The 27,249-nt window shown below is 36.5% G+C and overlaps 1 protein-coding gene across 4 annotated transcripts in view; it reads left to right on the plus strand.

The window, feature by feature from the left end:
- The window catches only part of LOC145276491 (D-aspartate oxidase-like), a 221,282-nt gene that overhangs the window by 187,275 nt on the left and 6,758 nt on the right, over window positions 1–27,249 (plus strand). For all 4 annotated transcript variants that reach the window (XM_080127747.1, XM_080127746.1, XM_080127745.1 and 1 more), the window contains 3 exons: window positions 2,613–2,714; window positions 13,459–13,526; window positions 20,967–21,084. In XM_080127747.1, coding sequence (XP_079983873.1) covers window positions 2,613–2,714; window positions 13,459–13,526; window positions 20,967–21,084 — 288 coding nt within the window. The remainder of the gene's footprint in view (window positions 1–2,612; window positions 2,715–13,458; window positions 13,527–20,966; window positions 21,085–27,249) is intronic.

A 27,249-nucleotide genomic window follows, 5' to 3' on the forward strand; every position in this document is an offset into this window, starting at 1 on the left:
TGGCTGGTCACTTTTAATTCATCTAAAACCAAGCTTCTATCTTTACATCATCAATGCTCTGATCCCCATCTGGCATCAATTGAAATGGATGGCTCTCGTCTTGGGGAGGCTGCATGTTTTGACAAGCTTCTGGGTTTGACCTTTACTCCTGATCTAAAATGGAACACGTACATCAAATCTGTTGCCAGGGACGCTGGGAAAATGGTTGGATCCCTCTACCGCTCCAGAAGATATCTCACTACTGATGCAATTCCCTATCTGTATAAAAGCCAAGTACGTCCAAGGATGGAGTACTACTGCCACATCTGGGCAGGAGCTGCTAAAAACAGCCTATCCTGCCTTGACAGAGTACAAAATAGACTTTGTGGTTTAGTGGGAGATGCCCTTTTCTCTTCCCTGCAACCTCTTTCCTACAGGAGAGACGTTGTGAGCCTGTCTTTGTTTTATCGTTATTTCCATGGCAGGTGTTCGTCTGAGCTCCAATCCCTCGTCCCCCCTCGCCAATCTTTCTTTATCTGTGTCTAAATCCAAATGTAGATTCCATGAGCAGAGCTTCTTTCTTAGAACTGCATGCCAGTGGAACTCTCTGCCGCTTGCCTGCTTTCCACTTGACTACAACTTGGACGTCTTCAAGTCAAACATAAACAAACTCCTGACAAACCGCCCCCTTAAGTAAGACACTCTATCAAAACCCCTAATACTAATGATTACTACAATACTATCTCATTGATTACTGTACATGCAATAACCCTTATCCCTGAGTGGCCTTCGGGCCTTGATAAGTGGTGACCCCCATGTAAAAAAAAAAAAAAAAAAGGAGAAAATCTTACGGTTCTGTGATAAATTAAGGCCTTGTCATACTGATACCACCAGAGTAGAATTATTGCTTTTCTCCTGTATGCAGAGAGAAGAATTTCCCTATGAGTTGAAATACTTGAACCAACTTTTTAATAAAGTTATGCCTCCGAGAGTATCTGCTCTTGGTTTAGTTATTGATAAGGATGGTTTGTTGTGGGCTAAAGGATGTATACAGAATTCTAATATCCACCATTTTCAAATTAAATATCCGATACTTTTATGAAAGCATCACAATTTGACCGAATGGGTCATTAAAGAAGCACATTTAAACTGTTGTCATCTGGTGACTAATTCGAATCTTTCTAAGTTGAGATTATCTAGATTCTGGATTCCCCAAGGGAGGCAATCAGTTACGAAGATTCTTTGCAATTGTATGATATGTAAGAAAATTAATTTTTTGCCTTATAAAGCACCCTCGGGTTCTCAGCTGTCTACTCACCGGGTAAATTTTGTTCATCCATTTCAACAAATGGATATTGACTTTACAGGTCATTTTTTGGATAGACATAAAAGATGAAGACGCGAAAATGTACATCTTATTATTTACTTGCATGAGTCTACGTGCTGTTCTTCTGGAGTTTCTGCCTGATATGAGCACTACATCCTTTCTGTTAGCCTTTATTAGGTTTACCAACCTACTTGGTATTCCTATTTTTTTCTGTGTGTGAACATTTCCTTTTTTTTTTTTTAAATATTTTTTGGAGTGTGTGAACATTTCCTTCATTTTATTGAAATATTTTTTAAACAAAAATACTTTTGGTGTCACGAAAAAAATAAAATACTTAAACATTGTTGCCAGCGAATTTAAATCAAAACAGAAAAGTCTGGTTTTGTAAGTGGAAAAATTGTGCATCAGTAAGCGATTTTAAACTGACTCCAGTCTGGGTCGCCCATGCTTCCATAATGCTAAATAATGTTTTTAAAATTCAGGAGCTTATTCAGAATTACACTTATTTAAAAAACAAAAAAACAAAAACAAAAAATACAAACAACTCTTTATGATGTCGTGGAACGAAGATGTCATATTCCAAAAATTACATAAATTGTCCAAGTAGTTTTTTTTTTAAGCTAAGAAAATCAAAATTTATGAGTTTTAGCAATTTTAATATTAAACTCTATTAAACATAAGGCTGATTTTGACCTCAACCTTATTTATTTAATCGGATTTCATCATGGCCAACAAAAACACTACAACTCACTTAGTCATAAAATTTAATTTTCTTGAATAAAAAAATTACCTGATCAGATTACATGATTTTTTTTTTAATATTTCAGCTTTGTTCCATGACTGGTACGTACATCGTACAGACTTTTCTGTATTTTTCTGTACTTTTAATTGCTGCTATAAGTGCAGTCCTCAATTTGCACCAAAATTCCTATTCAAAATTCACACTAAAACATCAAATTCAAACTTTACAACAACCGTTAATAACATTGGACGTATACTTTACTCTCTCCATGAAGGACTAACTCCTTAAGATTTATGCCACCAGCAAAATGAAATGAATAAATAAATAAATAAATAAATGTTTTCTTTGAAAAATTGTGTAGCACCGAAAGTTTCAGCAAAAAAAAAAAAAATTGAATAAGAAATATTTTATTTCTGCAATAACAAATGCTATAAAACTATTTAGTTTTCTAAAATGTTCAACTTAAGTAATAATTGTTTCTTGTTTTCTGTTGACTGCAAAAGTCTAAAAAAGAAATGAATTATTACAAAGTTATTGCATCAACATTTTTGTTTTCTGTTACAGTTGGTTGGTCATTATGACATTGTGGTGAATTGCACTGGTTTAGGATCCAGATTTCTTGTCCCCGATGATTCTGTGTATCCTGTTAAAGGTCAACTCATACAGGTAAGGAAATATAAGAATTTGCGATGAAGCGCCTTAAAAATTGGTACAGACCTGTTTTTCTCAGCAGATTGTACCTATTTACTATGCCTCCCCACGGGACAGAGTTAGACACCAGGGTCGTTTTTTTAATATGGAGAAAAGGTACAAAAATAAAAATTGTCTCAGTCGTGAAGGATTTCTCCTCCACCGAAAGAGAACAAGAAATAGAAGTGAAGCATCCGAAGAACAGATACTACACTTTGATCTTGTCCCGAAGTGTACACTGCAAACAAAAAGAAAAGAAAAAACAAATAACCGCTGCTTCTCTTCATATGCTGACGATTTTATCACTTTGTATGCAAATCAGATGCTTTCGGGTTAAATTTTTAAAAAGCCTGATTTTTCAGAGACTGACTTGATTTGAATTTGGATGTTGGAGAAGCAAGCTTTGACAGCAGTGCGTCGAGTTTTGGAGTTTTGAAGTTGTGACAACAGAGTGTCAATTTTGAAGTTGTGAGTTTTGACAGCAGTGTATCGAATTTAACCCGGAAATGGTTAGTTAAAAGTGCAGTATAGTTAACAATCTATCAGGGAAAGTGTTGAATAATTAACGCTTGATTACTTAACAACAGTATTAATACATGTTTATGAAATCAATTAGTTTACAATACACTATGCTATAATCTTCCAAGTCAACTAACCAGTATCGTCATGCACTTGAAAACTGATAATGATTAATATGCTTATTGTTGGGATTTTCTCAAACTCAACTATTAATGGTAACAAAATAATGTGATTTTCTCAACTATTAATGGTAACAAAATAATGTGATTTTCTCAACTATTAATGGTAACAAAATAATGTGATTTTCTCAACTATTAATGGTAACAAAATAATGTGATGCCAACAAGTAGAAAGGAACACAAACACAAATTAAAATTGCTATGAAAAAAACTTGTATTGAAAAGAAAGAAAGGGAAGAAGAAATGTTTCCTTGCAAAAACAGCCGTGTTTTGTGGAACTTATCTGTAGGATTCGTCCTGTTAATAATGTTTGTTTCATGTGGAGTATTGGCCAGGCCGAGGAAAAAAAACTGTACTGCAGTTGCTGTCAAAAATCCTCACACGTGTCTGGTGTTGGATGACAATGAGAGCAGACAGACATGTTGTCCTCAAAGATCCGATAAGCAAAAGAGGTAGAAAATTTAAAAAAAAAAAAAACGCTTTCCTGTGTGATGTTGGTGAGGGTCTAAAAAGGAAGCCTATGATTTGTTGTTGTTCATTCAATCACAGGGCACCCCGTTAGTGACTCCTTAATAATTCCAATACTACATTTTAAAAATATATAAAACAATGAACTGAGTTCATAATTTGTTAATTTTGTTAATCTAATTTTTTTTTTTTTTTTTTTTACTTGCACTCACGGCAAACAAGGAACGTTACCACTGAGATGCAAGGAGCAACTGTGAATTAGGGGCCAGATTTATAAAAAAAAAAGTATTTTAAGTAAAAAGTTGTGTAATAAGATGATTTTTACATATTGGTGCCATTGGGGAAACAGAGAGCAGAGAAGGAATTCCAAATGAAAGCAGCCCGAGAAAAGAAACACTTAGAATAGAAAGCTTTCTGACATGTTAAAACATCTGCGATAAATAGGTTGGATTTTGTTGATTGTGTCAGGGCTATTTATGTCAGGGCACACAATTGCAACCAATTTGTTGGAACGCATTCTATTGAATAATAGTAAAGTAAGCACAGGGATGCAACACTGTGGGGATGGGGATGGAGCTTGATATTGACTCTTTTTTGGACACTGTCTAAAAGGGAGAGACTAGTGATTGATGTACCATCCTAAACTTAGCAATGAGCAAATGGTGGCTTTGTACCTATTTACAATGCCACCCCACGGGACAGAGTTAGACACCAGGGTCGTTTTTAACGTGGAGAAAAGGTAAAAAAATAACAATTGTCTCAGTCGTGAAGGATTTCTCCTCCACTGAAAGAGAACGAGAAATGGAAGTGCCGCATCTGAAGAACAGATACTACACTTTGATCTTTATACTTAATTTATTTCGTTTAAAGAAAAAATTCCAATTAAAAAAATTCCAATATAAAATTAAAAAATTTAAAAAAGTAAAATCTCCAAAAGACAAAACAAATTTAGGCACAAGGCCTTATAAGATCTGGGGAGGGGAGTGTTGCAGGGTCTTTGTAACTAAAGTAAGAATGGCGTCTTTGGCGACTTTACTCTTGACTAGCAACATTTACAACAATACCTCATTCACTCTGTGGAATCTAAACTAACTAATGAAAACCCCAGCGTTAAAAAGGATATATATACAATTTGTGTGTGTGTGTGTGTGTGTGTGTGTGTGTGTGTGTGTGTGTGTGCGCTCGCGCGTGCGCGTGCGTGTGCATTTTCTTTTTTCTTGGCCAAAAGGCCAAGTAAAATGGTGGCTTTGTAGATAATGCTGGCAAATGCAAAAAGTTTTCAAACCCGGTAAAAGGAACCCACCTTTTTTTTTTTTTTTTACAGAAAACTTGTCAGTTCCTTCTATGTACTTGTTTCAATTCATGTTACCTGTGAATAAGTTAAAAATAATTTATACAAATACTTCTCATAAACCGATAAGAAAACCGATAATGACATTACAAGAAAACTAATAATAACTAAGGGCAAAAACTCTTCTCTACTTACGAGTTATGCAAGGGATATAACTGCCACACCAACCAAATTTTCTTCATTCTGTTCCTATTTACAATGCCTCCCCACGGGACAGTTAGACACCAGGGTCGTTTTGTAATGGGGAGAAAACGAACAAAAATATAAATTGTCCCAGTCGTGAAGGATTTCTCCTCCACTGACAAGAAAGAGAACAAGAAATCGAAGTGTAGCATCTAAAGAACAGATACTACACTTTGAGATATTAACTTTTTTATTCACAGGAAAAAATACAAGCGGGAAAATTAAAAAAAAATTTAGGCACAAGGCCAACTCAAAAAGAAAATGGTGAGGTTGGTTGATCCATCTCGTCTCTATTGGAAATTTTAAAAGATTTCTCTCTCGGTCATCATCTTTTATCATGATTACCCTTTTAAATTTGTATTTATGGGTGTGTGGTGGGAGGGGGAGTCCTACTTAAACCCACTTTAAAATATTTTTCATTTATATAAAAAAATACAAAAAGATAACAATATTAATAAAATTTCATTTGTGTCGAGGGACATGGAGGGGAAAAAAAAGGCCAAGCCAGTTTCTGTTTTTCTTCATTCTGTTAATTGCTTTAATCCTCTCATAATATTCATCATCATCCAACTGGCGATTCATCTATTTCATTAACGCTTGCTCTGGATTGACTATTGGCTGTGATAAGAGGTGATTCATTAGTTAAAAAAGTATCTTTTGTACAATATCCAAACAAGCTACGAACTCGTGAACTGACAAACGTTTTTTTTTTTTTTTTTTTTTTGTGTGTTTAAATAATGTTTTGTGTTTTACATTTGTATATGAATCACATGACCTCATTACTCAAAAAATAATCCCGGAAATAAAATGTATTTGAAATCACTCCAGTCACTCAGTTTATGGCGGTTACCATAATGTAGTTCTTGTTGGGTAGGTCACCATTTCGGCGGGTCCCCCTTGTGGGGAGTCGTCGAAATTAATAAAACGGGAGTAGAAACCGACCTGGGAATAATAATAAAGAAACAAAGGAACTTTCAAACGAAACGATTTTATATTCATTTCAGCGTACAAGTGGTATCGAGTTATAGAAAGTTCGTGATTTTTATTTATGTCCCCTGACTCTGGAACCACTCGTGTCTCTGTCTTTTTTTTTTTTTTTTTTTTTTTTTTTTTACTTCCAACACTTTTTGTATCTCTCTTTTTGTCTTCCCCACCAGAACTGTTCTCCATCCTGATTGGTTACAACCTCTGGTCACATTTTTGAGGAAAGGAGAAAGGAAGGGGAAAGGGAAGAGTAGAGAGAAAGAGACATGTAATGGAGAAATAGTAGTCTTGGCTTCACTACAAGTTCATGTTCTCCAACTAGTATTTGAAGAGTCCAACCCAACGCTACAAACAGCCTTTTAAACACAATACAGTTATAATACCGGCGTGGAGAGCCACAGCAATAAGTTCACATGATTGACATGTGTCCTTTGTAGAGAGGCACTCGAACCGGAAACTCGTCGAATACAAAAAATAATATATGACAATAATAAGATAAATACAACTGTAGGCGCTATCAATGTTCAAGGTGGAAGCATAAAAAGACATTGCTTTTTTTCCTGTGGCAGAAACATGGTCTCGTGAGATTGTTGTCAGCTGAGAAGAGAACAAAAAGAAAAAAATGCAATGGTGGCTGCTTGGGGAGAAGTGAGAGAGTTGTGAAAGAGAAAAAGTCTCTTTAACTTCAATACCAAGAGTTAGGAAGAGTTCCAATCTTTTTTCTCTCTTTTTTTCTCTGCTTTGAGGATAAGAGGCACCTTCCGTTTTCTATGTTAGGAGTGGTTTTTCTGGGTAGTAACGTTATTATTTTGGCATGGTAACTTCTCTGCATAAATAAAATTTCTTCAAAAAATTATTCTTTGAACAAATTGTGGTACTTGTGCAGTTTAGGGACCATACTCAAATAATGTTATTATTTGGAATGGCCATTTAGTATTTTAATGTAATTTAGCAATTCAACTTTGTTGGCAAAGGGTTCATACTTAGATGACTGCATGTTACGTTTCATCAGGTCTGAATTCAAAAGCCAGATATTTTCCCATTGACTATTGTACACCCATTAATCCTTATCCTCGAGTGGCCACCATGCCTTGATAAATGATGACTCCTTTGTAAAAAAAAAAAAAAAAAAAAAAGCCAACGTTTCATTGTGGGCAAAACACGAACACAACTTTTACATTGAAAGAATTTACGTGGCAAAAATATGAATCAATTCCCAGAAAAAACATTGGTTGGTCACAAAAAATAAATAAATAAATAAACTATAGACAATCTTTCAACACAATAGAATTCAATATAGTAGACAGGAAGTTACTTGATCCATTTATATTGCTAAGATATGCCAAGGGACCTAACTCTGTAGTGATTTGCATATCTTTATGATATCAATGTCAACATGGATGCAGTCGATGAGTCAACCAAATGTCATTGAAATATTGTAGATTAAATTAACTGTTTCATTCTTCGCTGGCGTAGGATATTAATCTGTGTGTCGAATGATTTATTTGATGTTCTCTTTTTATGAATACGTTTGTGAAATAATAATAGAAAAAAATATATTTTGTCAAAAATAAAACCCACTGAGCCAACACTATAGTGGTAAAATGATACAGTACGTAAAGTGTAAACAATAATGATAGTCAATTTAATGAAACAGAATTCAATCAAAATTATGTGAACAATTTTGTATTGATGAAAGGATGAATACATTCTTTTCTCTCTCTACTATTTTTTTAATAATTTCATGCACAAACCAGCTTGTTCCTTAATCAAAACATTGAAATTTCTGGCCTTCTGTTCTAGATACTTTAGGGTTTGTAATGATATTAGGGCACACCCTAATAAAATAAATAATTCGATACAAGCTTCTGAAATGACAAACGCAACAACTTCATAAAAGGTCACAGAAAAGGTTTATTGAGGAGAATGTGGTATTTTCCTTGTAGAAAGCTGGACTCCGGCACCTGGTATTATCGCGGTAGTTATTCCAGTGGAATCGTCGATACCGTAGAGATAACATCGAGGTGGGGAGAGAGAGAGAGAGACACACACAGAGAGAGAGAGAAGAAAAGGAGGTCCATTCTGTTTGGTGTCTCTCTGCGTAAGAATGAGTTGTTCTTCTTCAAACCGGATGCTGGCCGATTTCCTTTGGGGATAGGAAGTATCAATGCGCCGTACCCCTGGCTGGTCAAGATGTGGCCGAATAGCACAGGGAAAAGGCATTGATTCGAGGAAGAAAAAGGTCCCATTTGTTTCTGCTACAATACTGTCAGCAATCTTAGCTGTGAATCTTGATTTGTCAACAATACAGCACGACTATTGCTTTGCAAATAAGTCAACAGTACCATTTATCTTCATCAGCTATCTCCTCCTAAGATCTCTATTATATAAAAAGAACATTGTGTGTGTGCATGTGAATTCGTATTGGCTCCTAAACGGCTGGGCCGATTTTTTTTTTTAACTTCACCCAAATGTGCTTTATGTGCCTGGCAGTATTCTTAGATAGGTTTTGTATTGGAATATCTTTGATAAGTATCGATAATCAATAAGTATAAAAATCTGATGAAAGAAGAAACAGGCGATTTTGACTAAAGTTAACGCCTTATACAGCCTAACACCACAAGTGCATTTGAGAAGTTTTATTACTACACAAGCAGAAAGTCTTCACATATAAACTCAACATTAGGTTCTTTGATATGACAGAATGCATTCGAAATGAATGTTTCCGTTTAGAGCACAATTGAATCATGATACTTGACTTTTGCTTTTTAAGCTTTAATTCAAGATATTATCACCGCACAAGTAGAAGAGCCCAGCATATAAAATCAACAGTAGGTTCTTTGATATGATAGAGGCGTGTATGAAATGAATGTTTCTGTTTAAAGCACAATTGAAGCGTGATACTTGACTTGTGAATTTTAAACTTTAATTCAAGCCATTATATATATAAAAAAAATAATTTTATAAAGTCAACAGTAAGGTCTCTACGGTGCAATGTAGACTTCAATGTATTGTGGACTAAGTCACTGTGGGGAGGCATGTGAAATTTCCTTCCAGTGCACCACAGTCGGTACACAAATTGAGCAGGCAATCAATCGATTTAATTGAAAAATAAGCGATTTCACCGATTTCGATGACAATAAAAATATTGGAGTGTGAAGTATTTGTTGATCATCATTCAATCAGAGGCAACATCGGGTCTCCCTGTTAGTCCTATTATAAAAAGGACACGCTATTCAGTTGCCATTGCTTTCACTTCATCATACATATTTACTGATATATCTTTTTCTGTGTCTCTGCTATAAACTGATCTTAGTAAGAATTTATCTTTAGTCTTTCCCTTGGGTAAAGAGCATGAATAATTCATAAAAGTTAGGAATTGATGGAGTAAGTTCAGATAACTATTACAATTACGAACAAGCAGTCGACCAGGATCTAAAAAAGCAATGCCGACCAAAATGCACTTTAATGGACAACTTGATCGACTGGACATAATTATTGTCAAAAGTTGAGCTGTTTCAGGCTATGGATAGCCACCCGCATTGGAGAACTGTTAAATCGCAAGGCCGCTCTTGATGATGTTGAACCAGCAGATTATTATTGCTGTTGACCAAGGAACAAGTTTATTGGGCATGTTTATGTAGTGAGATGGTTGACTGAAGGCTGGAGCCATATTTTGCATGGGTAAAAATGGTGTGAGAATGATATGATGGATGTGTAATATGTGTCTTGAATACAGAAATGATCTCAGAAGAAGATTGCATCTGTGCAATATAAGAACGTGTGTGTCATTCGAGGAATGGGTGAGAGTGTTTGGTTTTGTAAATGTCATCATCAGCAGCAGCCCTGCTGTTTAACAGCATTGACGACTATGGCTCTCCAATGCGGGCGGCTATCCAAAGACCTGAAACAGCTTAACTTTTGGCAAAAATCCATCCAATCAACCAAGTTGTCCATCAAAGTGCATCTTGACCAACCTTTTTTTTTTTTTTTTGGATCCTGGCATTCTGCCAGTCAATATTAGATGTTCTATGCCTCTTTGATGGTGAACATGTCTTAAGAACATCATTTGTCTTTTCATGATAGTTTGCATCAGGTGCATCCAGATCTAGTTCATATTTCTTTGTTAGAAATGTTATCTTTCCAAACAACTCCTAGTATTTGTTTCACAAACCAAATTTCTCCGCTATTAATGCATTTCTGCATTTTGGGGCAGATAGTCCATTTTTCACAACCATATAATAAGACGGACCAAACATGTGCCTTAAGAATACATTATCTGTTCTTGAGTATTGGAGCATAATATCGAGTTAAGTTTGATGAATGCTTGTTTACTCTGAGCTATACACAATCTTATATCACACCATGATGTAGAATAACTGAGATAAAAGGATCAGTTGCCAAGGAAACATGGGAGAAAGTGATAAAGATTGATTTGAGAAAACAAAAAATAAATAAATAAAGACCTGGAAGTCCATCTCTTAAAGCTGTCTAACACATGCCAGCAAAACAAACATTGAATCAAAGATGATGATGAAATGAAATATTTAAAACCCTTTTTTTTTCACAAAGAAGTTATCACTTATTAAGACCCGGGGGTTACTCGAGGATAAGGGTTATTGAGTGTACAGTAGTTAATAGGACAATATCGTAATAATCATTAGTAGTGTAAATTTGGTAAATTGGATTATTTAAGGGGAAGGGCTCATCAAAAACTTGTTTACATTGGACTTGAAGACAATCAGATTGTAGTCAGTTGGAAAGCAGGGAAACAGAAGAGAGTTCCCCAGGCGTGCAGTTCTAAGAAAGAAGCTTTGCTCATGGAATGTACATTTAGGTTTAGGCACAGATAAAGAGTGGGGGAAATTATTGATAGTGGCTTCAGCTAGACGAGTGTTTTTCGTGAAAGTTTAGCAATGGGGGAAGTATAGATTGGACCTCAGACGAGTATTTGCTATGAAAATAATGATAGAGCAGAAACAGGCTCGCAACATCTCTTCTGTGGGAAAGAGGTTGCAGAGAAGAGAAAATGGCATCCCCTATTAGGCTACGAAGTCTATTTTGAACTCTGTCAAGGCAGGATAAGTTGCCTCTGCCCAGATGAATAAATTTATATATTGTATTTTAACATGAATTGTCCATTAAATCTATGCATTTAGGATTGAAAATGTATTTTTCAAACTGAAGCGTGTCTGATGCATCACACAAGAAATGCGAGGACATATCTAAAGTCAGCAAATCTCTACAGAAGATCATTACAAATTCATCATCATCAACCATTACACCCAGTGGTGTGTTGGGCGGCAACAAAGCCCCTCCACCTTCGCCTATCCTGAGCCAGCCTAACCAGTGAACACCAAGAATGCTGCATAGCTTTCCTCTCCCTTTCCACCATTCTCCTCCAAGTTGCTCTCGGTAAGCTCCTCCCTCATCTTGCTGGTAACGTCCTCTCAGCTTTGGCCACCAGCATTCATACGAGTTTCATTTGACTCAGAAGGCCCCTCACGTGCCGAAGTAGGGCTTCTCTTTGTTGCCGTTTCTGTAACATACTTGTTTTACGAGAAAGGGTTGTTAACCCTATGCTCAACCCTCAACCTGGAGGACCAGGGACCACTTTTTGTCTGGTTTCTATCCGTCGATCTTTCTATCAAGAGTGGCCCTGCCAGGAACTTTCACTTCCATCAGCATAGCTCTAAGGATCATTGAAACACTCTAGCTCCTTCACCGCGACAAGATGGTAACCCAAGAAGGAGCATTACAAACTGATGATGTTAAAAAAATCCTCAATTTAGTCACAACTACTAGAATACACTAATAGTAATAGGAATCAGATTTCTCTCCTAATCCTTTTATGGGGGATAAGAGTTATCTGCTCTTAGTTCTTCTTTTTGTTGGTCATTTCTGTACGGGGCTATTATATAATCATCCCTATGTAATTAAAGCTAAGAGCCTTGTGAGTGCATTACGATTCAACGTGCAAATGCTAATTTCTCATGTTTTTCTTCCAGTCCAGAATATCAAGTACAAACAAAACATCAATATGACTGTATTGTTTGATTTATCATTGAGTTAATGAATATTTGTAACAGATATGTAAAATAAGAAAAACAAGAGTCTCATTCTAACATTCAATAACAAGTTTATTGATTATCTTCGTTAGTCTGACTTGTACGAAAAGTGTTAGTATTAGAAATGTATGCCTGTTGATGAATGATTAGACAGACCTATTGAAAGAGAGAGTTTATGTATATGTGTTGAAGTTAGTAGTAGAAACGTGCATCCATGTATGGACGGGGAAAAAAGGTTAGAGAGTCCCACAGAAGAAGAAGAGTTCATGTGAATATCACATTGAAGTCCGTATGCGGAGGTAGCCATGTTGGTTTGTTTGTCTTTTCATATACCTAGGGCCAAAGGACTGTGTAAAGTTGCGCTCCAACAGAGGAATATTGTCAAGCGAGAGCAGGGAAGAAAAAGAGAGGGAAATTGCAATGAGTTCAACCTTTTATAAACTCAGTCACGTGGTCAACTCGCCTAAGTGATGGTCTTTGATTGGACAAGCTAGAAAGGAAGTTGACTGCTACAACCAATCAGCAATGGTATAATAAAACAAACATATTCAAAATCTTCAGCCACGAGTATATGCTGTTCCTGCTGCTACAGATAATTTGGTTGTTTTATTATTATTGATTAATATTGACATTTGTTTCCCAGGCATCTTTCTAGTTCGAATTCTAGATGTCACATACTTAGGGGAGAGACCACGTGAAGGTTGCCAACATCCTTAGAAAAAAGTTTTTCTGTGAATGAACTAGATTCAAACTATGTTGTCACTCCATGTTGTTAACCACCATAATTTCCCTGTTGTTGTTGTTGTTGTTGTTGTCGTCGTCGTCGTCGTCGTTGTTGTTGTTGTTGTTGTTCAAGTTCAAGTTCAAGTTCAATATTAAGTATTGAATAAGGTATTCAAATATGTTTCTAACGCTTTTTTTTACGCAATCTAAAAATAGGTTTATTCTTTATATTTTGAACTTTCTAGGTTGAAGCACCATGGATCAAGCATTTCTATTACTTTGAAGACGATCTCCCAGCTTATATCATACCATGGTAAATATGGAACAACAGTTTTATCTATGCATGAATATGGAGGTCTGCACTTTTCTGACTTATTCACAGGCATGGAAGTATACCCATCTAATCTGATTATTGTTGGCTCAGTGCTGGACTGAAATTGTGACAACGATGATGGAAACAAGCGTCCAAGGGTGGAGTCTGCATATCATAAAAAGTCACCAACACTCGAACTTGAAACCTACCCGATAGTAAACGAAAAGATGACATATGCAAATTAAAACACAGTCGAATTTGAGCATATTAAAAAGCCGATATTACTTTCATTTCAGAGAACATTCTTCTTTTTGATTTGGAGGCGTTTGAATGTAAGGTTAATTCGCATGTCAGTGGGAAGAAAATTTTAAAAGACAACACTTTTATTTAAAGGAAAACCCTTTTTATTTTACTCATAGAGATTAGATTTTTTAGGAAAACGTTCGCTCCAAAGAAAATACAATTATTATCGGCATAATTGTCGTTTTGTCATCACTCACTTTGTGGAGAGAATGAGAAGGGGGGGGAATGGGGTGCAACAAAGAGACACTACACTACCTCTACAGATATATATAAAAAGAGAGAGAGAGAGAGAGGGGTATTTTGTTAATAATGAAGAACAACGAAAAGAAGTCTTATTTTAACATTTAATAAACAACTTTATTTGTTATCTTCGTCAGTAGCGTTAGTACAAGAGAGAAACGAGTTAGTAGGTGGAAGTGTTCTTTGTAGACATAGAATTAATATATTGCCGGTTTGTTGAGGAGAGAATAGTTCAGTCCACACGTGTTCATAGCTAGTAGTCGCCAGGGCAAAAGAAGTTGATTAAAAGTGAAAGAAAGGGCAAAGTCCTCAGGTGTGGGTGAGTGTGAGTTGTATCGACGAGAGTAGTCCTGTAGAATGATAAATATAGTTCATGTGGGTACCACACGTGGAAATAAATGAGAGTTTGAAAGGTCGCCATGTTAGCTTGTAGTGCTCACGTTCTGCCTGAGGCCGAAGCCCCAGGCAAAGTCTGCTCCCAGGCAGGATCAGGATCCAAAAAGGTTGAGGGTTTCAGATTTCGCCTTTTATATACTCTGTCATGTGATAAAGTGCTGGCTTGTGATTGGACAAGCCAGTAGGAAATGAATTTCAAATCTCGAAGTCGTGAGAAGTAGCTCCTGCCTGTGTTTGTAGCAAGTGTCGGCTGCTACAGGGTACTGAAATAGAGATCTGAACATCAATGAAAGGCAGTCTCATTTTAACATTTGATAAACAACTTTATTTGTTATCTTCGTGAGTAGCGTGTACAAGAGCGAAACAGGTTAGTAGGTGGAAATGTTTTTATGTGTAAGGATAGATCGAATATATTGTTGAGGAGAGAACATCTCAGTCCACACGTGCCTGCAGCCAGCAGTTATCAGGACGAAGGAGGTCAGTTAAAGGAGAAAGAAAGGGAAAAATCTTCAGTGTATTTACATGTTGTAGTGGGTGTGTGCATCTGTGTATCGATGAGGACAGTTCTGTAACACGATAAAAAACGTTTGTGTGGATAACGCACATGGTTGGTTGGTTGGTTGTTTTTGTTTTACGGCATATCAACACTTTTCAAGTTATTTAATGCCGAATCCAATGATTTTGAAGAACAATTTTTTAATAGAATATATTTGTTTTTTCAAGTTGGTTTCTATTTTAACCCATAGTTGGGACCCTAACAGGTACTACCACTCCGGGTCAGAGTGGACCTGGGAACAATGGCAATTAAAGGGTCGCTCCACACTCCCCAAAGCCCGCAAGCTGTGGCCTCACCATCGGATATAGTTTAAGGTCATATCCAGGACTGAACCAAACATGGAAATAAGTGGGAGTTAGAAGAGAGCCATGTTTGTTTGTCGTACTCACTTTGACTGGGGGTCAAAGCCGCCTCGCCCCCAGCGATGTGTGCTGCCGAGAAGAACAGAAAGAAAGAGAGGAGTAAGAGTTTCAGATTTCGCCTTTTATGTACTCAATCATATGATTGAGAGCTGACTTGTGATTGGACAAGCCAGCCAAAATGGATTTCAAATCTCAAGCTGCGAGAATTAGCTCCTGCCTATGATTGTAGCAAGTTTCAGCTGCTACAGGTCGTTTGATATGGTCAAACTGTGATTGAAGCAGATTTTTTGATGCTTCCCAACCGACTATAGCATGATTGCATTCAAGTCTAGTGTAAACAAATACTTGTCAAGCCGGTCCCCTTGAAAAATCAATCTCTCTTAAGTAATATTCCGCCTATTTTGCCCACTATTTCTAATACTTTTGTTGTGGTGATTATTATCCCACCAACAATCCTTTTAGCACTTATTTTCATACGGCTCCCAGATCTTGATAAGCGGTAACCCATCAGTACAAAAAAATATCTAAGAAAAATATCCCTCTTTTTTCCTCATTCGAAATAGATTAGGAAAGCAAAGTTTACAAACATTAATGTCAGCTATAGTTCTGGAAATAGTAGTGATATTATGCGGTTGGTGTTAGATTCGGCAAAACAGTTGAGATGGCAGGGTCGGTTGGCAGAGAAAGGTCAATGTAAATCTGGAAGAAATATGATAAGGATTGATTTGCGAGAACAAAGTATAAATAAAGACCTGGCCATCGATAGTTGCGTTTGGAAGTCAATTTGCTAAAAGTTGTCCAATACATGCCAGTATGTGAAATGGATATTAAACTGATGATGATGATGATGATGATTGTTGCTATTGAGCACAATTCATGATAATTGTGTTGGCATTCGTTTTTCCAAATATGATGTGCTTTCAATAAGTTTCCAGACTTTTTTCGTATGAGCACTTTTATCGATAGTGCACACATGAAACTCTAGTCCCCTTTGAAATAATCTCCTCCGGCTTCAATGCACTTGATGAGCAGTTCCAGCAACTTCTAGAAGGCCTCATGGAAGTCCTCTTGTGTGAGTGCATCAATTACCCTTTTCATCTCCTCAATTGTCTCATAATGACAACTTCTAAGGCTTTCCTTGAGCTTAGGGAATAACCAAAAAAGGTCTGGACTATAGGGAGGATGAAAAACTGTCTTAATGCTCATCTAGGTCATGACAGCATCTTCCTTTCTGATCTTCTCTGAGCACACTTAGAACGCACTTCGCATAAATCTTCCACATCTTCAGTTGCTCGCAAATAATTGTGTGTACAGTTTCTTTATAGTCTCTATAGACACACGACGGTCCTTAACCATAAAATTCTTTATTTGACGAATCAACTCTGGTGTTCTGACTTCCTTACTCCCTCCACACCTCTAATCATCCTTTACAGACTCTCTGCCTTTCTCGAATCTCATATGCCACTTAAAAGCTAATACTCGATTCCTGCAAGATGGCCGAAAAGCAGCCTGAAGCATTCCATATGTTTCTGTGGTATTTTTCCAAGTTTAAAATAGAATTGTATTGCATATCGTTCTTCTAAAGTGTCCTCACATTCAAATTGCATTTTTAAAAATTCGCCAGTTGTGACAATCATGCTTTATTAGGGTGCATTCCAATTCCTGCTGTATCTGTTCATTTGAACCTGAAATCATAAAAATTGGTTAATCATCTGATAAGATGTATAGCAACAACATACAGAATTTTCAAGAGTCTACGACAATTTTAAATGCCTGTATAAAATGTCTGGAAACTTATTGAAGACACTTCATATCTTTCAATAAGAATTCTTTCGAGAAGGATTTGTCTGGGTGCCCGGCGTTGCTCGGATGTTTGGAAGTGTGTGTTGAACAAAAAAAAAAAAAAAAAAAGTGGTAATAGGCAGGCAGGCAGGCTCGAACCTGTACCGAGAAGGAGGAAAAGAATGTGAAAAAAAAAACGTAACGTCTTTGCTGTTACGCCCATCATCGCTAAACGGGAAGTGAAAGGCTAGTCAATCGAAAAGAGGGGATAACTTTCGAAAATATTGGCGAAAAAAAAAGCGACCCCTCTTTGTAGAAAAGTGCCCAGATGAGGGTGGAGGAATTAATGTTTTTGGCCAATTTTTCGATATTTTTCGTCCGAAGGGTTGAGCTTCAAAACGATACTGATCTTGTAAAAATCCGTGGCCTCTATCGAAAGTTTTAGGCATACACACAAACATACATACATTTAAACAGACAGGTGAGATTCATATTATAGATAATGAGAGGGTCTGTGTGAAGGTTGTCAACGTCCCTAAGTGAAAGTGTTTCTGTGGAATGACCTGGATTCGAACATAGCACTTCCAGGTTGTCAGTTTGTGTTGTTAACAACTGAACCACCCGTTATTTCCATGATGATGATGATGATGATGATGATGATAAAAGCCTCTTAGAAATATTGAAATCTGTCCAAATATAGAAACATTTCGAGGCTGATGAAGTAAATGGATGTTAACATCAACATAGTTAATCATCTCATCATTGGTCCGTGATTAGACTTCCTAGTCTCTTGATAGTCCCTATTTATTTGTCTCTCCATGAGGGCAAAGTTAGGCATAAAGTGTGGGTTTTTTTTTAATATGGAGATTTCCAGCTCTCCAAAAACAGGCACTCTGAATGAGACTGTTACATGTTTTTGAATGAAAGTTGACTGTGAAATTGGCACATAAAATTGATGCAAAAACAAGGGGGAACGTTTAACAATTTTATTTAAAAGAGATTTAGATAGATGAGCCGCTGGGTGCATAATGATCGGAAACTGCGTTGTTTCATCTCCCCAGGCTGACTGCCTCGTCTCTCCAAGGGGAATAACTATTTTGCCAGTTCTTTTTTTTTTTGTTAGGTGGAGACAAAAATAAAAATTGCCTGAATTCAAAAGGATTTTTTCCCCTCTGACTAAGGACAGAACAGGTACAATTTGATCATATCCCGATGCTTGAGAAAACAAACCACTAAAATTGTCTGATATTTTTTATAACGACAAAAAAAAAAGCAAAAAAAATATATATATATATATATATATATATATATATATATCTAAATTAGTATGGTACTTAGTCACATATGGTTTAGGCAAGAAACTACAGAATATTAATCAACTCAATAAACATGGGGTTGCACAGGTCAACAAATTCAATTGCTCTGTATTGAGTATTAATTACATTAAACTGCGTGTGGAGTTGCCATTACTTCCAGGTACACTCACCTGAAGTGGTAGTACTAAATCGTTTATTTCAAATCAGGTCATAAAATTGGTATGAATAACTATTAGAAAAAAAAAAAAAAGAAAAGAAAACACATGATTATTAAGAACTTTTTTTTATTAAAATAACTGACTTCAAAATTCCATCCATTCTAGTGGTGTCCTTCCCAGTATAGGCATTGATAACTATGAGTCTCCATCTATCTCTCTCGTTCAAGGCATTCATGAATTCATTGTTGCTCAGCATTCAAAACACCAGTCTTGTTGTTTCTTGAAAGTGTTTGATGTATTGCCATAGCTTTCTTTGCAGTTGTACAGACAGTAGATCGCAGTTTCTTTCCATCTGAGCAGTGGCCATACTGGACAATTGTCTTGACCATTGTACCCAAAGGAATCTTCTGCCCAGTTCAATGAGATATGAAACCATGAACAGAATTATTCCTGATTGCTTCCATATTATATCAGTCACCTGCTTTCTATGACTTCACGTTACTTTGATCAGGGGAGGCTGAAGTGGGTTCTCAAACTTGTCCAAGGATTTCCCACAGACTAGCGGAAGGAAGGAGGCGCCTAACTTTTTCTTTGACAGTAGTACTGTTCCGTCACCCTATACAGCGCCTAGTATTCTCAAATGGTCACCCACTTGGTACTGGGCAGGTTTAACTTCAATGATCTGGTGGTAACCGGTGTGTCAATGTGATTATGCTGTATTCAGAATTTAAATGCCACAAAACCATAATATATTTAAGCATATTTTACGACCTGGCAAACATTAGGTTGACAAGAAAGTTTTTGCGGAATTTTTAATTTTGATTTCCAATGATGAATTTTCAAATAAGTTTTAGTTATAATACCTTTACTTTATATATCGTTTTAAAGAGCGTTTTTCGCTTTATTTAACCGTTATAATTCCAATTGCTTTAAAAAAATTATGTCTTCTTTTCAGAATGTTGAATAAAAGATAAAGAAAAAAGCAAATTTGCACAGTTTTCTTATTTCAAAAAAGCAAATTCGTACAATTTTCTTATTTCAATACAAGCTAGGCTGAAAAGCTGCCGAAACAGCTCATGATGTCAATGAAGCGTTTGGCCCAAGAATCACTACTGAACACATAGCACAATGGTGGTTTGAGAAAATTTGAGTCTTGAAAATAATGAGCATAGTGATCAGCCATTGGATGTTGACAACAATCAATTAAGAGCCTTAGTCAAAACCAATTCATCCACAACTGTCTGAGAACTGCTTCTGTATTAGATGTAACGTATACAATGATTTCCGACCACTTGAGAGAGATTGGAAAGACAAAAAAACTTGATAAATGGGTTCTTCACAAATTGAATGATAACCAAAAGAAACGCCGTTATGAAGTCTCATCACCCTACGTTTACACAACAAGAACCACCTGTTTCTCGACCGGGTTGTGACTTGCGACGAAAAGTGGGTTCTTAATGACAACTACAGACGTTCAGCTCAGTGGTTAGATGGCAACGAAGCTCTACGATACTTCTCAAAGCCAGAGTTACACTAAAAAGAAGGTCATGCTGACTGTTTGGTGGTCTGCAACCGGTTCTATCCATAACAGATATTTAAGTGCAGGCAAAACCATTTCGGCGGACAAGTATTGTCAACAAATGGATGAGATGCATCAGAAACTTTGACAACAACACCAAGCCAACAGAAAAGGCCCAATTCTCCTTCATGACAATGCCCAACCGCATATTGCTAAACCAACCCTGCAAAAATTGAACGAATTGGGCTATGAAACTCTGCCTCATCTGTCATACTCTCCTGACCTCTCATCTACTGACTGCCACTTTTTCAATCATCTCAAAAACTTTCTGCATAAGAAATGTTTCAAAAACCTAAGCAATATTAAAAACGCCTTCAGCAACTTTATCACTATTAGAACGCATAATTGTTACATTACTGGCATAAATAAACTTGATTTGTGTTTCTGATGCTGTTTATTTCGATGAAAACATTTTTGTTTGAGCTGAGATATGTTCATCTGAATTTAAGTTAACAACCGCAAGTACTTTCTTGTCAAATTGATAAAAAAAAAATGTGATATTGGCAGATGTTTATCCAACCCATTCCTATTCATACACAACACTTGCATGAAAACTCTACCTTAAAACTATTAATAATGTCGTTTACATTAATTCTTAAATATTTGCTCTTCTAAGTTATAGACTTTTTAATCATTGTGATAATTTAATAGGAAAACAAAAAAACACTTTCATTTTGTAAGTTGTTTTTATGTAGTTGTTTGAAACGAAAAAAAAATAATGTGAAGATATTTTACTGGTTCTTTTTAGTGGTGACCGTGTGGCTCTTGGTGGAGTACGTTTCAAAGATGACTTTACAACACACATCGATCCGGAAGTGAGCAGAGGCATTTGGCAACGTTGTACCTCTAAAATTCCAAGTCTTAAGGTAAGAAAACCACTGATTTAGTGAAGATATATTTTTATAAATTTTGCCCAACCACCATGATACTGATAATGTTGAACTTCTTTCCCAGCAGTTCACAATCTCTCCTTCTCAAACCATGCACTATGGACTAGATGATTTGATTATCATCATCCCTGTCTAATTTCGGAATATCATAAAAAAAACTTTGACACTTTCAAAGCATGCAGGTCTGCTGAACTGATCCCTGTCTTTCTGAACTCCACAACAAATGATTTGTCTAATCTTGCTTCCCTAATAGCTGAAAATTTGCCTCTTCAATGAACTGATCAGAAAAATTATCACCCTATCAGTCTTCTCCTGTTCTTCAGTAAAATCTTTGAATCTTTAATCAATCTAATCATAATCCACCAACTTGCTTAAGTTAAGCGTTTATTTATTTTTTTTTTTTTGACAAATAGTACATGTTTAGAAATCCCGATTTACTGTGAATATCCTAGTCGTCATTTCTGAATGCATTTAATGTTATTATAGACAAAACTGGTGAAGCTAGTGTAATAACGTTTGCTATATTCAAAGTGTGGTAACGTTTGCCTTGTTCAAAGTGTGGTAACGTTTGCCTTGTTCAAAGTGTGGTAACGTTTGCCATGTTCAAAGTGTGGTAACGTTGCCATGTTCAAAGTGTGGTAATGTTTGCTTTTCAAAGTGTGGTAACGCTAGCTATATTCAAAGTGTGGTCACGCTTGCTATATTCAAAGAGTGTAATGTCTGCTATATTCAAAGAGTGGTAATGTTTGCTATATTCAAAGTGTGGTAATGCTTGCTATATTCACAGTCTGGTAATGCTTGCTATATTCAAAGTGTGGTAATGTTTGCTATATTCAAAGTGTGGTAATGTTTGTTATATTTAAAGTGTGGTAATGTTTGCTATATTCAAAGTGTGGTAATGCTTGCTATATTCAAAGTGTGGTAATGTTTGGTATATTCAAAGTGTGGTAATGCTTGCTATATTCAAAGTGTGGTAATGCTTGCTATATTCAAAGTGTGGTAATGTTTGTTATATTTAAAGAGTGGTAATGTTTGCTATATTCAAAGTGTGGTAATGTTTGCTATATTCACAGTCTGGTAATGCTTGCTATATTCAAAGTGTGGTAATGTTTGTTATATTTAAAGTGTGGTAATGCTTGCTATATTCAAAGTGTGGTAATGCTTGCTATATTCAAAGTGTGGTAATGTTTGTTATATTTAAAGAGTGGTAATGTTTGCTATATTCAAAGTGTGGTAATGCTTGCTATATTCACAGTCTGGTAATGCTTGCTATATTCAAAGTGTGGTAATGTTTGTTATATTTAAAGTGTGGTAATGCTTGCTATATTCACAGTCTGGTAATGCTTGCTATATTCAAAGTGTGGTAATGCTTGCTATATTCAAAGTGTGGTAATGCTTGCTATATTCAAAGTGTGGTAATGTTTGTTATATTTAAAGAGTGGTAATGTTTGCTATATTCAAAGTGTGGTAATGTTTGCTATATTCACAGTCTGGTAATTCTTGCTATATTCAAAGTGTGGTAATGTTTGTTATATTTAAAGTGTGGTAATGTTTGCTATATTCAAAGTGTGGTAATGTTTGTTATATTTAAAGTGTGGTAATGCTTGCTATATTCAAAGTGTGGTAATGCTTGCTATACTCAAAGTGTGGTAATGTTTGGTATATTTAAAGTGTGGTAATGTTTGCTATATTCAAAGTGTGGTAATGCTTGCTATATTTAAACTGTGGTAATGTTTGTTATATTTAAAGTGTGGTAATGTTTGCTATATTCAAAGAGTGGTAATGTTTGCTGTATTCAAAGAGTGGTAATGTTTGCTATATTCAAAGTGTGGTAATGTTTGCTATATTCAAAGTGTGGTAATGCTTGCTATATTCAAAGTGTGGTAATGCTTGCTATAGTCAAAGTGTGGTAATGCTTGCTATATTCAAAGTGTGGTAATGTTTGCTATATTCAAAGTGTGGTGATGTTTGCTATATTCAAAGTGTGGTAATGCTTGCTATATTCAAAGTGTGGTAATGTTCGCTATATTCAAAGTGTGGTAATGTTCGCTATATTCAAAGTGTGGTAATGTTTGCCATTTTCAAAGTGTGTTAACGCTTGCTATATTCAAAGTGTGGCAATGCTTGCTATAATCAAAGTGTGGTATCACTTGCCATGTTCAAAGTGTGTTAACGTTTGCTATATTCAAAGTGTGTTAACGTTTGCTATATTCAAAGTGTGTTAACGCTTGCTATATGCAAAGTGTGTTAACGCTTGCTATATTCAAAGTGTGGTAACGTTTGCTATATTCAAAGTGTGGTAACGTTTGCTATATTCAAAGCCTTTGACAAGGTATGGAATGATGGTCTTCTCATGAACATTTATTTGTATGATATTACTGGACACATATTTAATATAATCAGATCTTTCTTCACCAAACGAAAGATGTAGGTTATTCTGATGGGCATACATCTAAACAATGTGACATTAATAAAGGGTGCGCTTTAGGAGTTGATCTTTGGACCATTATTATTCCTGATTAAAAAAAATACCTCCCTAATACAATTGTATGAGATGGGAATATTTGCTAATAACACCATTCTCGACATGGGCAAACCAAACATGCATATCTAAGACAATAGTTGAATTCTTTGTAAATAACCTTCCATCTGCTGTGGAATAGGGACACAAATGAATGGTAACATTCTATGTTACTAAGACAAAGCTCCTTTCCTTCAACAATTATAACAAACATTTTCAACCATCAATTGCCATGGCAAATCACAACCCGCCTACCATTCAAAGGTAACTTGAATTAAAAACATTACATGGACGATATTGCTAAGACTGTTCCAAGGAAGATAGGCTCCCTTTATCAAGCTAGAAAACTTCTCGCACCTGCCAGTGTCCTATATCGCTACAAAGTCAATATTTGTCCATGCCTGGATTATTGTTGTCACATCTGAGCTTGGTACATCAAGCACTAGCCTCTCTCTCTTATACTGGATCCAAAAAGAACCTCTAACCTAATAGGTGGCACACTATCTACCAAGCTCTAGTTCCTGTTCCATCACCGCAAACTTGCATCCCTGTGCTTGCTTTACAAGTACATTAATAGAATGTGCTCAGATAAACTTGATACATTGGTGTGCACTCAACCTAAATACTTCTAACTGACCAGGCAGCAAAATATCACCCCTTCACTGTTAAGGTACACAGATGCCGGATGGCTTTCTATTGCAATAATTTATTTTCTCATACCTTGGAATTCTCCCCATATCCTTTGTTTCCTTGACTTTAACAAGACGAAGAAGCTTAAATGTAATGTGAACAAACATCTCTTTGTGTAAACAAATCGAGCTTAGGTATTTTCGAACGATGTCAAAACATCGTTAAAACTCACGACTCACCCAGCAGCCGCCGATAGCGTAGTGGTTAGGAGCCTTGACTGTCGTACAGATAGTCGGGTTTTGAGGTAGTTGCCTGTTTAGCCGTACTGATGAGCTGTGAATTCTTTTTTATGCTTGTAGACTTTCAAGAAGTCGGTTAATGCAAGTGCTAAGTCTATTTGTATTTAACAAAATTAGTTAGGATTTTTTTTTTTCATCGTTGAATTCTATTTTGTAATTATAAACATTTCAGACGTCGAATTATGTAGGTGCTAAGTCTGCGATAGGTTAAATTTAGTTATTTTTTTTTTTCGGGAATTTAAACAGCCTTCTTTATGTTTATTTTTATATCTTTTTTTACTCAGAGCTTTTTTTATTTTTTTACAGGGGGGTCACCACTTATCAAGGCCCGGAGGCCACTCAGGGATAAGTGTTATTGCGCATACAGTAATCAATGAGATAGTATTGTAGTAATCATTAGTATTGGAGATTTGATAGAGTGTCTTACTTAAGGGGGCGGTTTGTCAGGAGTTTGTTTATGTTGGATTTGAAGTTGTAGTGGGGTGGGAAACAGGCGAACGGAAGAGAGTTCCACAATCGTGCACTTCTGAGAAAGAAGCTCTGCTCATGGAATCTACGTTTGGATTTAAGCACAGATAAAGAGTGGGGAAAATTATTGACAGTAGTTTCAGCCAGACGGGTGTTTCTCTAGCGTGCTTCTTTAGACGATATATATATATATATATATATATATATATATATATATATATATATATAAACAGGGTGAGGCAAAAAAAAAACTCCCACATTTTTTCATCTTTCAAAAAAATAGATAAGAAAAGCCATTATGAAAATTTCATTACATTCTTAACAATGCTATATGATTGCCACTTTGTGTAAACTATTTTTTAAATAACGTCTTCAAGATGGCCCCCTTGAACTGCAATACACTGCTGTAAGCGTATCCTAATGTTTTCCATCGCCCTCTGAATCATTTCTCCTGGAATTCCATTTATTGATTTGCAAATGGCAGCTTTCAGTTCATTAATAGTTGTTGGTCAGTGCTTGAATACCTCACTCTTAACATAACTCCACAGAAAATAATCACAAGGTCCTCATTCAATGAGTGATTTTTCTGACAAAGGGTGAAGAAAAAGCTGCTTAAAGGTCGGTACTACTTGGTGACCAGTAGTCTGAGATGTCGGATATTTTCTGTCTCTGTCTGTCCTTGTTGCCATGTCACTAGTAAGGGTGCTGGAGGTAAACGTTTTGTCTGGGCTGACGTTATCCGCCTGATAGTAAGGGACCCGAACCTTGGATTAACCACTAAGGAGGCTGTCCTATCAGCAGGTGCAAAGTACTGGTACTGCTGTATTGCCATTTGGTGAGTGGATCTGGACCATGCAGTAGTCTCTGGTGGGGCCTCTCGATGCCATACTAGTGGGTAATTGTTACGGCTTTACCTTTTCGTGTGCTACAAACAAATAAAAAATTTTTCCTGTCTTTTTCTCTCTTACTTTCCCTCTCTATACTGCTCTAACCAAGTATGCCGACCTGTTCCACAAATCCCCAAACCTCAACATGAAATATCTCCAGAATAAAAACTCGATTAAACCTAGAACCCCATCTTCCAGCGTAGACCCCTACTACCAGGTCTCCTTCTCCAATATCAGGGGTCTACGTTCCAACCTTCCAGAGGTTGAAACCCAATTACAAGAGATGAAACCGGACATATTATTTCTATGTGAAACTGGAATAGGGCCGATCACTTCCCTAGATGAGTTCATAATTAATGGATACTCCAATTTAACAGCTAAATCTGACTCCCAAGATCGCCATGGGCATGGAATATGTGCCTACATTAAGGATGGCTTCCCATGTGGCAGGGATATCTCTAGAGAAGATCCTAATTTACCCTATATGTGCTTCAGGGTTGCACTAGCTAACACCACTGCATTTATATTTGCCCTCTATAGGCCCCACAACAGCGGAGTTACTATCTTTAAGAGCATATCTGAGAAAATAGACCACATACTGGCTTCACATCCCTCGGCTAACATCCACATCTGTGGTGACTTCAACGTCCATAACGTGGAATGGCTGACCCATTCAAATAAGACAGATGATGAGGGGAGGTCTTGTCATGATTTTGCCATTGCTTATGACCTCACTCAGATTGTTCGCGAACCCACCCGTGTGCCCGATACACCCAATCAATATGCAAGCCTCTTAGACCTTTTTCTCTCAATGTCCCCTGAGCTATGTTCATGTACCGTTCATTCTCCTCTAGGATCCTCCGACCACTCCGTCGTATCAGTTAAGATAAAAACGAAATGTAAGAAGCCCCCAGACGTACCCCTCCACCGTACTGTATACCGATACTCTATGACTGACTGGGATAACTTCCGTACATTCATATCTGATTTACCTCTGCACTCCATGTTTAAAAAGAGAGTGTGCTCTATAGTATCAGATCTGACCGAATGGTTAATTGTAGGCATAGACCAATTCATACCATCTAAAAAATTCCAACAAAAACCTAACAGCCAGCCATGGTTCTCCCCAGAATGTGCTGCTGCTATCGCGCACAGAAATCACTTTTTCCATAGCTACCAACGTAATAGATGCACTGAGACTAAAGCTGCTTTCAGGACTGCCAGCAACCAATGTAAAAGAGTAATAAAAAATGCAAGAGAGCTATATGCTCAGTCTGTTAAATCCAAGGTAGCTGATCAGCGGCTTGGTTCCCACCAGTTTTGGCAAATAACAAAT

This window comes from Euprymna scolopes, chromosome 1, assembly GCF_053919585.1.
Source record: "Euprymna scolopes isolate OS-2025 chromosome 1, ASM5391958v1, whole genome shotgun sequence".
Classification (NCBI taxonomy): Eukaryota; Metazoa; Mollusca; class Cephalopoda; order Sepiida; family Sepiolidae; genus Euprymna; species Euprymna scolopes.